This window comes from Acartia tonsa, chromosome 1 (genome assembly GCF_053477335.1).
Source record: "Acartia tonsa isolate MP-2025a chromosome 1, ASM5347733v1, whole genome shotgun sequence".
In the NCBI taxonomy this organism is placed as follows: Eukaryota; Metazoa; Arthropoda; class Copepoda; order Calanoida; family Acartiidae; genus Acartia; species Acartia tonsa.
In genome coordinates, this window is record NC_137260.1 from 25,240,432 (window position 1) to 25,254,270 (window position 13,839).

General features: G+C 32.4%; 3 protein-coding genes across 13 annotated transcripts in view; all 3 read right to left on the minus strand.

Moving 5' to 3' along the window:
• LOC145315823 (mitochondrial carrier homolog 2-like) overlaps positions 1–2,785 on the minus strand; it is an 18,050-nt gene extending 15,265 nt beyond the window's left edge. For all 8 annotated transcript variants that reach the window (XR_013878160.1, XR_013878156.1, XR_013878150.1 and 5 more), the window contains exons 1-3: positions 2,639–2,785; positions 2,036–2,136; positions 1,524–1,630 (exon numbers count right to left, since the gene is read on the minus strand). Coding sequence is in view for 1 of the 8 variants with exons in the window: in XM_080155932.1 (XP_080012058.1) it covers positions 1,524–1,630; positions 2,036–2,136; positions 2,639–2,746 (316 nt within the window). In the remaining 7 variants the exon portion in view is untranslated. The remainder of the gene's footprint in view (positions 1–1,523; positions 1,631–2,035; positions 2,137–2,638) is intronic.
• On the minus strand, positions 2,767–8,345 carry LOC145315843 (bolA-like protein 2). Of its 3 annotated transcripts, XM_080155982.1 has the most exons (6): positions 7,200–7,225; positions 6,088–6,201; positions 5,192–5,310; positions 3,871–3,943; positions 3,400–3,551; positions 2,769–3,173 (listed from the first exon to the last, which is right to left on the minus strand). In XM_080155982.1, the coding sequence occupies exons 3-5, from the start codon at positions 5,302–5,304 to the stop codon at positions 3,447–3,449; spliced, it is 291 nt and encodes a 96-aa protein (XP_080012108.1). In that variant the 5' UTR covers positions 5,305–5,310; positions 6,088–6,201; positions 7,200–7,225; the 3' UTR covers positions 2,769–3,173; positions 3,400–3,446. The 3 variants fall into 3 exon arrangements, with proteins under 3 accessions (XP_080012100.1, XP_080012108.1, XP_080012089.1); XM_080155974.1 differs by having other exon boundaries at positions 2,767–3,551; XM_080155963.1 differs by lacking the exons at positions 2,769–3,173; positions 3,400–3,551 and adding an exon at positions 8,265–8,345 and having other exon boundaries at positions 3,909–3,943; positions 7,200–7,295.
• The window catches only part of Ssl1 (general transcription factor IIH subunit 2 Ssl1), a 10,720-nt gene continuing 5,203 nt past the window's right edge, over positions 8,323–13,839 (minus strand). The window contains exons 6-13 of one of the 2 annotated variants that reach the window (XR_013878145.1): positions 13,292–13,409; positions 12,681–12,755; positions 11,865–11,967; positions 11,036–11,120; positions 10,163–10,268; positions 9,803–9,913; positions 9,198–9,403; positions 8,323–8,794 (exon numbers count right to left, since the gene is read on the minus strand). Coding sequence is in view for 1 of the 2 variants with exons in the window: in XM_080155902.1 (XP_080012028.1) it covers positions 9,272–9,403; positions 9,803–9,913; positions 10,163–10,268; positions 11,036–11,120; positions 11,865–11,967; positions 12,681–12,755; positions 13,292–13,409 (730 nt within the window). In the remaining variant the exon portion in view is untranslated. Of the gene's footprint in view, positions 9,404–9,802; positions 9,914–10,162; positions 10,269–11,035; positions 11,121–11,864; positions 11,968–12,680; positions 12,756–13,291; positions 13,410–13,839 lie in introns of both variants that reach the window. The other variant, XM_080155902.1, reaches the window with a different exon arrangement.

A 13,839-nucleotide genomic window follows, 5' to 3' on the forward strand; every position in this document is an offset into this window, starting at 1 on the left:
GAATATATCTACTGGTCCTGTGGTGGCTTTAGGCTATTTTCTTGGAGTGTGGAAAACCCAACCCCCCAAGAAAACAACCACCCCTTAATTTATTTTTGTAAACTAATGCAAATAAGCTGGGTGGGGCCTAAATGAAAAAAAATCATCACAATATCCTTTTTTCGTTTTTTTACTAATTACGAACAAACGATCCTATAAAGGAGGGAACGAATCCTCTAGAGGCTAGGGGCGAAGCCGCTAATCCTAGTAGTAAGTAAAAAGCTTTAAGTGTCCCACCCCCCAAGAAAATAGCTTAAAAATATTCCCTGAAGAGTAGAACCTAATAGGTTCAGTGGTTACTGAGATCTTAAGCTTCTAAAAGACAGACGGACAAACAGACAGACAGACAGACATCATTCTACTTTGTATTATAGATAATATACTATTTTCGTAATACTTTTTATACAAATACAAATACATATACAAATACTTTTATACTTATATTTGATTCTTATTCTTTAAAAACTGAAGATACCAAAAAATAAGACTTCTTAATTCTAAACTGAACACCATATGATATCTCGGAAAATTTACCTAAGTAGATATATAAAGAATTTGAAAAAAATTATTGTAAAATCTATTACAGGTTAGTTGCACAAAGTGCATTTAGACTTGAAATTAGTCAACTGCATATCATTTTCTGTTCAATTCTTTAAAGTTTATCTATAAAACATATATTTCAAATCCATAAATTTAAACTATAAGTTCTAAAAACATACATATATCACATATTTTACCTACATATTTTTGTTCTATGAAAATTTAAGATATTATTGAATTTATTTTTTATAATACACCTATAGTTTTTGTTAAAATTTTCGTACAAAACATACAAATTACTTTTCTGCTAATATTTGATTCTTATTATTTTTAAAAAAACGTAAAACGTACAAAAATACAAATTTCAAAATACGTTACGTACACATATCAAAATAACGTCCAGAACGTACACAGATCCGATGCGTAACGTACAAAACGTACAAAACGTACACTCTGGCCAGTCTGGGAATCCGAATCCGGCCCAAAAATTCGACGGATTCCCATCCCTAATATAAGTGTTAATGTCCGTTTGTCCTACCGTTTCAGTGCTTCGCTTTTATGGATGTTGTCATCCTTGTTATACAGCATATTCTTCAAAAACATTTAAAGGATCACTTCAACAAGAACCCCCAACTCGTTAAATGCACTTCGGGCAACTATCCCTTTAATTCCAATAGTTCAGAAAAATAATAAAATCAATGTGATAGTCCATACCTATTCATTTTGTATTAAACTATTACTTAAAAGTAAATCTTATCCAAAAATAAGCAAAAACTCTCCACTAATAAAACAGTGCTTGTATTGAAAATAAAGACAAAATAATAGTTTTTTTATATGCACTTTTGCAGCTCAGATTATGAAAACAATACTTTTATTTAATCTCTTCCAGTCTGTTCTGTTTGTATTAATTTTAGTGTTTTAAAATGTGACAAAAAAATATTTACCTGGGGGATAAAGCTCATCAAATTTAGCAGCAGTATAATGTTGAACTAGAAGCATTGACAGGCGGGGGGAACATCCACGCCATAAACCAGTTAGTCCCTCTTTCTTTCTAAAATATTAAAACCAAATAACAACATATAATTTAATTTAATTATACATATATTATTACCTATATATTTAGATTTAAGAAATAATATGTTGTAGCATTTATTTTTTTCTGTTGAATATTTGTAGTTGTTAACGTAAAATAGGATAAAAATATTTTATTTTTCATAAACCGTCCCGTTAACTTACTTAGTTAAGAAAAAAGTTTACAAAACTAGAGCTGGATCTTTAAATCATTTTAGTGGTGAACCAGATCGGGGTGCGCCAAATTTCAGCCAATCACAGCGCGGCATTTTTAAAATAACGCGCTGTAATAGGCTGAAATTCGGCGCACCCCGATCTAAATCACCATTAAAATGATTTAAAGATCCAGCTTAGGAAATTCAGCGTACAATGGCTAAAATCCCACCTGATATGGCCCATATATGTAAATACTGATGGAAGTTTAAGAACTGGTTTGCCTGTCAACAATGTTTTGCCCTGGACTGGTGCCACAGGCTCGTGTCCCAACTAAAAAAGAAATAATTGTTGATTCTTCAAAGTTATTAAACAGTTATCCTAAAATTCTCCTAATATTTGCACTTGACACTTGAATTTTTAAAGTTCCTAAAATTAAAAACATGTCACTACTCAACAACAAAAAAGTGCAAAGGGACATTTGCACAAAATGCATTTAAACTTGAATTTAGTAAACTGCTTATTTTTTTCCTGATTAATGGTTTAAACTACGTCTATGGGGCATATATTTGAACGAATTTAAATTTTCTACGACGTAGTTTTCAAAATATCAAGACGACTCCTTAAGCGGTGCATTATTTTGTTATTTATTTTAATACCATATGGCTATTCTACATATATACATCAAATTCTGCAAAAGCATTTAAAGGTTCACTAACCCAAACTCGCTAAATGCACTTTATGCAACTATCCCTTTAAGGGAATTTTTAATCTAACCTAAAATGAAAGTTTAGGCAAGAGTCATCAAATTCTGTGTGGTTGTCTAAATGTTTACCTGAATAAGAACCTTGCAGACTTCCATAGGATGGGTAACCACAGTGGTGGCCAGTTTTAATGCAAGGTGTGGAGGTATATCCTCAATAAAGTTTTCAATTGCCTCCATCTTACAGATTTATTTTATAGTCTGCAAAATAACAAAAAACTTTTATGGTTATGATTAATTTAACTATTATAATTTCTTTCTCTCTGAGAAAAACATGCATATAAAAGCTGTAAAAATGAATTGGATAGCAATTTTCTCTTAATAAAAATACATTACTTTGTTATCGAATAATAATATGTAAAAAACCAGATTCCATATCACAATAATTATGATGATCAATAAAAGTAAAAAACAATGCATCTGTAATTAATAAAATATCAAAAAATGGATATAATGCATCTAATACTAATGTAAAGTAATCGCTAGTAATTGAAATAAGATTTGTTAGGGAAAGTGTATGGGAAAAAACATTACAAAGCTTCTGTGTTTAAAATATTGAAAATAAGGAGCAAAAAATCTGGGAAATGATAAAAATCACCAGAGATGGGTTTTGAAACGATTTAACCTATCGAAGTTAACACAAATATTTTGACATTAATCAATTTTACATTCGTGACATTAAAATAAAAATGACGACATTAACAAAATTGTAATTTTTTCCATTTAGTATAGATTGAATTTTTAGTGTATGCCAAAATTCCACGTATCAAAACAGGTAAATGCCGCAAACAATTTTCATTTTGAGAGGTGATTAAATCGTTTCAAAAACTAATCTCAGAAATTTGTTTTATTTATCAAAAGCAGGTTCCTTTGGTTATTATTATGTAAAATCTAGGAGTAATTGAGGTAATATTTTCTCTATGTGTTGAGGAGTAATGGTGTCGCAGCCCTCAGAATCTGCCTGGCTCATAGCTCGATGATAAATCTAAAAAATATAGAATAAGATTAAGTATATCTTAGGTATTTAAACATTAAAAGGATTTTGAAAGTTTTGAAAACGCTTTAAAATGTCCTGTTAAAAAAATCATAAAAATCTTAAAGTTAGTAAAATACGTACAAAATGCATTATTTATGGTTCTACTTTCAGTAGAACTTTCCCATAATATGTTAAATATTTTTTATTAATAGTAAATTACTCTAATCACTTAATAAATTCTTGACCCACTTTCCCCTTTTCTAAAATGTAATTTCAAAAAATTAAATGATTAAAACCGTCCAATAAATGTTCCTTTTACTGTACTAACCTCAATAGAGTAGATTCTTAGCATTTCAGTTGTCAACAGCAGGGCATCAGAACTTAATTTAGTTTTCTCATTTCTGGAACATTATTTCATTTACAAATATTTAGTATTAATTATAATGTCAATCCTGAACAGAGACAGGTATTCTGTATGGAAGATGGTGTTCTATTTAACAGACGCTAGCAGTAATGCCCCTAGTCTCTAGAGGATCTGTATTCGAAGAGATGGGCTAGAAAAAAAGCTTAACACCAGGCGTTAAAATAAACTAATATTGGGATATTAATTTTCCATTTATTTTTAAGCAGAAAGATAAAATTAAAAGGGGGGAGGCAGATGTGCAACTTTTTAAAACCAAAAGTAAAACGCGCATGATCTCAGCCCATAAAAGAGTTACAGCTCTAAAATTCGGCACAGCAGTTGCTTTTGAGAAGAACAGTGAAGAAACGGCGGCGGAACCCCCGCTCCCGCCGAATTTTTTTGCCTTTTTTTCGCCAAATTAGACAGTTCTCAATCATCTGAGATAAACTTTTTATCTCATAAAAATTTCCCTTTTATTTTCACGTGACGCTTGTGACATTTCAAACATGTCAATATTAAAAAAAAAATGGCAAGTATAAAATCTTACAAGTGTCAAGTGAGAATATAAGGGAATTTTTTTTTTATAAAAAAAAGTTTTTCTCAGATAATTGAAATTGTATATTGTGGTGGGAAAGGGCAGTTTTCGGTGGGAGCGGCGGTTCCGCCGCCTTTTCTTCACAGTTCCATATTGTTCTCCACAAAAGCAATTGCTGTGCCGAATCTTATAGATGTAACTCTTTTATGGGCTGAGATCATGCGCGTTTTACTTTTCGTTTCAAAAAGTGGCACATCCGCCTCCCCCCTTATAATTCTCATCAATTAAGTTATCGAAAAAAACTACTTAGAGCCAGGGTTTCGGATCCGGATCCGGATCCGCAAGGATCCGCATATTTTCGAATCCAAGGATCCGGATCCGGATCCTTGGACTCAAAAAAATGCGGAAAAAATGGAAAATCTACCTAAATTTATATAAAATCTCAGACATTCTCTTGATGAGAGCCAATCTTTAAGGTTTAGGGTAAGACTTGAAAATTAAAAGTATTTTTGACTTCGAATTAAGAATAAATATTTTTTGAAAGGTTTGGTGATTTTATTTTTATTGTCAAGGATCCGGAACCGGATCCGGTAGGATCCGGATCCGCACTGACCAAATTTTGAGGATCCGGATCCGCAAAAAATCAATGCGGATCCGAAACCCTGCTTAGAGCTTATATTACATTGAGAAAAAAAACATGTTTGTGAATGCCTAAAGAAAAGTTTGCAGAACTGTTCAATTGTTTGGGACTGGAATGTGACAGGTGGCTGGTTCGAACCCTCGCCTTGTAGGCGAGAACCGCCTCCCCGTTCTGAACTGTCCATTTAGGCCTGAAAACAAAAGATAGGTAAATCGTTATTAACTTCAGATTTTTCAAATTATTTTTTTCGTCAAAGGTACCTACCTATCTATCAAATAGAAAATATTTTGGAGCAAGTATTATTCAAAATTAAGGGGGGGGGGAAGTTTTGACACATTTGCGTAAACAGGGAGTATAGGCTTTATCTTTGGACTGAGAGGATAGGTTATTAGGGATAAAATCATTCTTATATGATGAATTTTCCCAAGTTTTAAGATTTTTTGGATAGGCCTCCAGGTTCCGGAGCTCCAGGCCTCCAGGTCCTCTCTGTACAGGTAAAAATTAAAAAAATATTTTTTTTTTTGAAGAGTTAGAAGTCAACCTATGAAACAAAATATGCATATTTTTAAATGTTATTCACATATTTGAAGAAAAAACGCATATTTTGTTTCATAAGTTGACTTCTAACTCTTCAAAAAAAAATTTTTTTTTTTAATTTTTACCTGTACAGAGAGGACCTGGAGGCCTGGAGCTCCGGAACCTGGAGGCCTATCCAAAAAATCTTAAAACTTGGGAAAATTCATCATATAAGAATGATTTTATCCCTAATAACCTATACTCTCAGTCCAAAGATAAAGCCTATACTCCCTGTTTACGCAAATGTGTCAAAACTTCCCCCCCCCCCCCTTAATGCCACTTTATATAATTTATTCATGAATTACGGTAAGATACTACCATCAAAATCTTAAATAAATTAGGGTTATTTAGTGGACTTTAGACTTAAGAAATGCGCTTGACTGCTACATACCTGTTGTTTTTGTTTCCACTGTTCTGGGGTTAATGTTTTCTGTGTGAATGCGTGGATTGTTTTCAACTCTTCTTCTAGCACTGAGTTCACCAGCCTGTGCCTTGCTAGCAACGCCTAAAGGAAACAAAGTTTGAAAAAAGATTTTTTAAAAATATACCGATAGATATTCTAATTTCTACTTATAATTCTTTCTCATGTGTTTTACCTAGGTATCCTGTATTACAAAGTAATAGTTTTTTTTCTTAGAAATTTCTGGTACGAATAGGTTGTAATATTCAATAAAGCTTTTTAATGCCTTGGGGTGGTTTTCCATTTTAGGAAAGCTTCACATACATCACGAGATGGTTCTCGGCTATTTTATTTTAGGATTGGTGTCTTTGAATAATTTGATATTTTTTCTGTCATTTGAGTAGATTTACTGGATGATAATTGATAGGGATTCAGCCGCTAGTGAATAAAAAAAAATGGGTAAAATGACTTGATATTTAATTTATTTACTTTTTAGTTAAGTCGAGAAACTTTTAATTCTAGAAAACATAGGTTTTATGATTAATATTACTGGGTATTTTTTATTAATCTAGTAGAATATTTTAAGAATTAAAACAAGAATAGTTTTGTCCTTTTATCAGGGTTGGCAATCCGAATCCGCCTAATTTTTGGCCAATTTTGAAATCCGAATCCGGAATCCGTTTTTTAATAGCGGATTCGGATTCTTAATTGGTAGGCTAAAATTAGCGTCTTGAGTTTTTTCTTTCAACTCCCCCTTTTTGAAGGCAAAGATTATTATTATAATATATAATATCTTTTAAAATCTGGTTCGATTATCTGAAGTGAATAATAGAGAACACCAAGAACATTAATTTTTAGGACATATGTAGCACTTAAGTTTTTAAATTTGTTTAAAAGCCTTTTAAAATATTGCCAGAATCCGGAATCCGAATTCGGAATCCGCCAAAAATAAGAATCCGAATCCGCGGAGAATCCGCCATTTTTTTGGACGGATTCTTGTAAGAATCCGAATCCGGTCCAAAAATTTAACAGATTGCCATCCCTACCTTTTATACCGTAATTCAAATTCCTTACTGTGACTAACATAATCCCCTCTGACTTACCTTTCCTTCAAACTTTGCACTGACAACAACTGCATCGAACTTGCCACCACACCCATCTGACATGTCCTTCACCTCTACATGCTCGGCTTCTAGCCCCTTAAAAATGCGCAATTTATTATTGTTGTTTTGACTATGGCAGGATTAAAACAACAATTTCGGACGCGCATGGTACGTTGGGCTTGGACAAATTTAGAATTTATACGTGACTCTAAATACTATAGAATAATATCTTACAAGGACATAATAGATATAGGTAAAATAATAGAATTAACCGTTTTTATGTTAGGAATGATTTAAAACCATCTAGGCTGAAGGCAAGTAAGGTTTATGGAATGTGCTAGGAATGCTAATGATTTTGACTTCAATTTCTTTCATTTTCTCTCTTTTCACGTGTAGGCATTCTATTATTATTAAGTATTGCTCTGCCCTTGATGATTGGTTATTGTGCTTATTTTGGTATTGCTATTATAATATTATAGATTTCTTGAGATAGAAATATAATAAACTCAATACTGATTACGGACGTACACTTGGCAACTAAAAACTTGAGATTATACATTTATTACAATAAGCGATGATTAAGTAACATGACGTCAGTTTCATTTATTTAAAAGTCAGTTTAGAAAGCAAAAATTTATTTTTCCTGATTAAAGAACTAGGTAAAATTTTGTAGTATAGTAGGTATAGTATGTTATTAATGATATCGTAGGTAGAAAGTAAAGAAATTAAGACTATTACTTTCTATTAATGTCACACAACTACAATAAAGGCATAAGGTTAATTCATTTCTGTTTTAAGTTATGACCCTCTGGAATGGATGTAGAATATGAAAGGGGAAAAAATTGTAGTCAATTCAGCTTGCTAACATGGTACACGTTTATTGGTCAGCTAGTTCATCCAGTAGGAGGGGAGGGGATGAGGTAAATGGGGTGGAAAGGGGGGATCGTTATCTTAGCCCGCTGCAAGTTTCACAATATTTGAGAACATGAAAATCTAAGGTAATATATCCATTCCATCAGCAGGGGGCTTACAATCGTACATATAATCCATCCCCCGACTTAATACCTTGATTAACTTTTCTTTGATGTATTCTTCTGAGTAGCCACTCATCACTAAAAGAATATTTCTGAAATATAAAAAATGCATGTTATTGTTAATATCACATATAGAAAATACTAACTTAAACCAGATATAATTTTCAACTTAACAGGATAAGATATGAAATCTTTTTCTTTAGAACATTTTTAAAGAAACAAATTTCTAAGAAGCCATAGAATCTTTTCACTGGTTCCATCAATGATAATATGTTTTAATACTTAAGACTTCTTCATAGAATTAAAGGAATTTTTTAAAGTCAATTTCTCATTTATGTTCGAACATATAATTTTTAAATATATAAAAAAATATTTAGATCTGCTTCATTAAAAAATAACAAAAAATATCTTTTGTTTAGTTTATGTGTTCTCATAATAGTACTCTTGCGGGCTTAAATACATATAACAAATCTTTATATTTTCCTGTAAAAATATAACTCTTACATACAAGATCACTTGAAAAAAATGAATCAACCAGATTTATTAGAAAAACATCACATTCTGTGGTTAAGTTAAGGGTTGGTTAAAAGGATAACAAAAATAGCTCTAAGTAGATTAGTTCCTTGAAAAGGTGTGTACACGATTGGTAAGTTTTGTATTAGTTTTATAGAGGAGGAGGGGGGGAGGGAGATGCCATTGTTAGTAACCAGATCTAAAACTGTGATGAAATGGCGGCAGAACCGCCGCGCTCACCGAAATTCCATTGCTGTAACTCTTTTGAGGGCGAATTCCTCTTTTTAATATCTGATTAGAAGTGGCACATCTGACCCCCTCCCTCCCTCCCTTTACATACATATCAAATCATAACTTACTATCGTTAGAAGCAAAACATAATGAAACGTCCCTTTTGTGTGAATTTAAATGAAGATAATAATCCTTAATAATTTGTTGAAATCCTCATTACCATTCCTTATTAACAATAAAAAAAAACAATCACATCACTGTTTTCAATCTTTTCTTCTTCTTGCCTGTCATGTGTCAGGATAATCCGTTGCCCGCTGATGACCCATTCACATGACCGTTTTGTTGGTGAACAGGTGGCCTGGAACAACAGGCAGGACAGCTGTGTAGGGTCTCGTGGATAAACAGGTCACACTCACTACAGTATACCTAAAATAATTGAAGATTATTAAAGGCAAAGCTTTTCTACACTTGGGATTATTTCTTACGTTTAGGAACACATTCTCTCATTCGTCGCCTTGAAAACTTAGGTTTAGGTTGATTTCTAATTAGTACAAACAAAGTTACTGTGTCTTAAATTTTCAGCATATTTGGTTATTTTGTTAATCATAATTGAGGGGTACATTGATATTTATCTGTATGGTGCTTTTCTAAAAGTATCTATCAAGCACTAACCCTTTCTATGATCCCTTCCTTTTTGAAATAAATTGAAAATTGAGGGAGGGGGGGGGGGGAGAGGGGCATCCTATTTCTAACCCTTCGGGTCCATACAATAATAACATCAAAGAAAAATTATACCAAGTAAACGTTAATGGCCATAGGTACTACCTTGTGACAAGTAGGACATCGATAAACTTTCTTATCCATTTCTTGTTTGAACCGTTTCCCACATCCATTACACCAGGATTGGTCGGCAGGGGCATCTTCAGGACTTAACTCCTATCAAAGAAACAGTAAGTAAGAAATGCCGTGGCACTAAATATCTCTGAAATTAAATAGCATGAAATTTATTTAATTTTCTTGTTTTAGTTCAGTAAAAAATAAAAATCAATAATATAAAATCTATTTTTAAATAGGTACAAATGGCTCTTCTGGTTTTGTCCCCCCCCCCCCTCTCCCTAATTTAAACTAATAAAGTGAATGTTTCCCGTCATTAACAAAAATATAAGAGGGTGTGTCAAATCTTACCTGAAACATAGGTAGAGGAAAGAGGTGGTGATATGATCTTGCCAGGTGAGGGGCGGAGACTAGAGTCATGCCACATCCACGACATTCCACTGGAAGCTCACAATATCTTAATTAAAAATGCAATTTAAAATAAGATTTAAGGTTCTTGTAAATATTTACCCATTCATTTCTCTTCAAAACAAATTTTGGAAACTTAAATCTATCAAACGTAACTGGTAAAAATCTATGAAAAATAATACCATGAACCATTAAGACTGTTATTAACAAAAATCATGAATAGGTACTTTTCCAATAAAACCTTCATTAACAAATCAAAAGCTCTTAACGTAACTTTTATTGATTTACAAAAAAAATTAAATTTTGGGTAGGCCTGAGTAGAGGTTTCATGAAGCTTTAGGAATTTCACACCTAATGTTCTAATCATAAAAAGATAAGAATTGTTCGTACAAATCATAAAGTAATTGAAGAGTTCTTTAGTAAACCAACAACTCTTTGGTTTACAGAAGAATTAGTACTTGTGAGTAATTAGGAACTTTTTAATGAATGTAGATTCTAGGTGTTATATCTTCGAAACAATAAGTAGTACGAAATCATCATGTACATTTTTTTATTTCAGTAGATATTCAAATATGACAAAAATACATATATTTTGTTAATGCTTTTGGAATGACGGCAAATAAATATAATTTTTAAAACTAATGATCTCAACAAATTGGGAAAAAATTTTTTTTTTAGACAAAACTTTTTTTTGTAAAGATTCAAGCTGTGCCCATAAAGATAGCCCACATCCTAAAGGACTAATTCTAATCATGATTCTAAATGTGTAGTCAACCAACATAAAATGCAAACTTAATGATAAAATATTATGTTTACCTGGCACGACATTGAGGACAAATATACCCGGATGCAGATATTTTCTCTCCACCCGTATCCAAGTGGCACAGGCACATACCGAGACCTAATTTACAAACAAGAATGTTTAAGTACAATAGTAACTATGTAGAAAAAGGGAAAACTTTATTCCCATCCATTAATAGCAAGACTTGTAATTTTGGAAATGTCATCCCACAAGAGCGGACGGAAAACCTTATTACATCCTATGTTTATAAAAAGATGTTTTAGTAGTTTTACTCCTTCATAAACCAGAGGTGCGCGAGAAGAAAAAATAAACTTCATCCCTATACCATTGACAGAATCTAACTTACCGGGAATAGTTATTTCTCGCATCGTATTATAATCAGCTTTCCGCGGATATAGAATTTACAATTATAAGAATAAAACCAGTTTTTTTAGCCCCAAGGTACCGAAGGCACGGGCTAAAAAACTGGTTTTAATCTTATGATTGTACATTTTTTTGTTCGTAGAAAGCTGGATATAATACGATGATAGACATAGTTTTTTCGTATGGATGAGAACCGGTTCCTATCCACCGGATTTGAATGAATAAGAGAAATTATATTCCCATCTTTTAACTTCAGTCGTGGAAACAAAAATCCCATGACCCACAGTTGAAGGATATAATTTCCCATAACATAAATTCTGAAAATGTCATAGGGACGGAATATAGTCTCCTATTCGCTTTATAATATACTTATACACGAGAGAGAACAGAACAGAGGGCAAAGTAAAGAATGTAGGACTTAAAAAGGATATTGACACTTACAAACAGACATCCTTAAACTTTGTTTTTCTAGATATCTACCTGCATCCCCAGGACCCGCATGAGATGGAAAGCCCATTCTTATAAGGTTTGCCTGCTGAGCTGCCAGGCTTGCTGGAGGGTTTAAGTGCTCACTTAACAAATCCTGAAATTTTACATGATATCAGGAAAATTATAAATATATTTCTGGGAAATTTTATCTACAAATAATAAAGCCTCACAGGATTATATTTATTTCTTTTGCATTTATTCTTATACTTTAGAGAACCAAAAGCTACCTTCCATCAAGAGAAACCTAATCTACTAAAGGGTATGGGAGCAGTAAAAAGTAGTTTTATAATTTAAGGTACAAAATGTAGATAGTACATGGTTTAAGTCTTTCTTTAAACACGAATCCTGCGTTACTTTATTGAATTAATTGGGCTTCTCTTTAAAAAGTGTTATTCTAAAGAATAATATTAGAAAACAAAAAAGTGCCTCCTATTGAAATTAACTTCTAATTTAAGGTTTTAAAAGATAAGTACTTAGAATTAAACATTACAAGTTTAGTTTTCATTAAAATTGTTGTCTTTTTGAAATGAATGATTGCTATCATTTCATGAACAGACATAAAAACCCAATGATAAGAAAATACCAATTCTTTAGATTATTCTACCAGTTGATAACTTTGGACACTGCTAGATTGTAACACCCTATCAAGATTTTTTTTTGAATATTTAGCTCTAAAGCCGAAAGAAAAAGTGCTTATAAAACTTTGGGTACCAGTATAATTTACCGCCTTAGGGCCTTCTGAGCGTCTTGTTCAAGCCCTAATTTTGAGTTTGCTTAGTTTTATTCCCGGTCATATCTTCTATATACCTGTAAATGGTGGTCATCTAGAATGACTGCGTGATGACCCCCTGTCTTGGACGCTAGCTCTTTGTAGATTCTAACCTGTTAATAAAAAAAACATTAAGAAACAATGACAAAAACATCAGTGATCTAAAGGGATAAAACAATGGCAAATAAATTGATAATTATAATGCAAAAATTATCCCTTCTTAAGTGGTTGAAATGTATGAACACTCAACCGATCAAAAGTCCCCAAAATTGTTAAGCAAACGAATAAGAAAACGTTATTATAACACTTTAGGGATAAGTATAATAAAACAGCTCATTGTCCCATCTCTCTCTCTCTGCAAAAATATCCAATAGCAGCAAAGCTTTTTCTCGATGAAATAATAAAAAGAAGGGGGGTGTTGAAGTGTCTGTAAAAAAACGAGGAAAACTGAGCGGAAAAAATAAGTATAATCGACCTCTGATATAGCAGCAGTATGAACTATTTTCAATTCTTTAGTTATGACACAGTTTTGTGAAGAGATTCGAACTAGTGTACTAAATATTATGCCGCAATCTTAGCATAACCCCCCCCCCCTCCTCTCTTTAATCTTCTCAAATGTTTTTTTTATTTCTTTCTTAAACCATCGTACCTCAGCTGAAAGGTTGATGACACTGCACTTAATTTTCATATTTACAGCTTCCTCCAGAGTCTTGTTAATGTCTCCAGGATCACAGGTTGTTAAACTCCCCATTATGATTATCACTTCCCTAGAAGAGATAATAGTAATGGATAACATACAGAATGACCCATAAAAAGCATTTTTAGGGTTTAACTTTACAGCCCTTATTTCTTAATGTAACATCAAAAGTAGCATATGCTATTGTTCTCTATATTTTTCCGCACAAGAATATATAAATCTAAATTTTACCTACAGTAACAACTGAGATTTTTAAGGCTAAAGTTTTGATATATTCATAGGATGAGTGTGTCCAGTAGGAATTAGGGGGGGGGGGGGCTGGGAACCACTCTCCCCTCAACAACAAAAAAAATTGTTATTCAAAACGTAAAATCTTTTGGTGAAAATGAGAAAGATAAGCAACGAATTAAAATATTATTGTCAATTCTCTGCATATAATGGTATATACAAGTAATATTAAAGAAATATGGTCAAGAAAACAACAGTTATACCAGACTAAA

Bases quoted from the DNA above. Each gene is read 5' to 3' on its own strand.
- LOC145315843 (XM_080155963.1), bottom strand. From the start codon at position 8,345: ATGCATTTTTTATATTTCAGAAATATTCTTTTAGTGATGAGTGGCTAC. The intron at 7,296-8,264 runs GTATTAAGTCGG...CGCATTTTTAAG, and splicing joins TCAAAGAAAAGTTAATCAAG to GGGCTAGAAGCCGAGCATGT. The intron at 6,202-7,199 runs GTAAGTCAGAGG...TGTTTCCTTTAG, and splicing joins GTGCAAAGTTTGAAGGAAAG to GCGTTGCTAGCAAGGCACAG.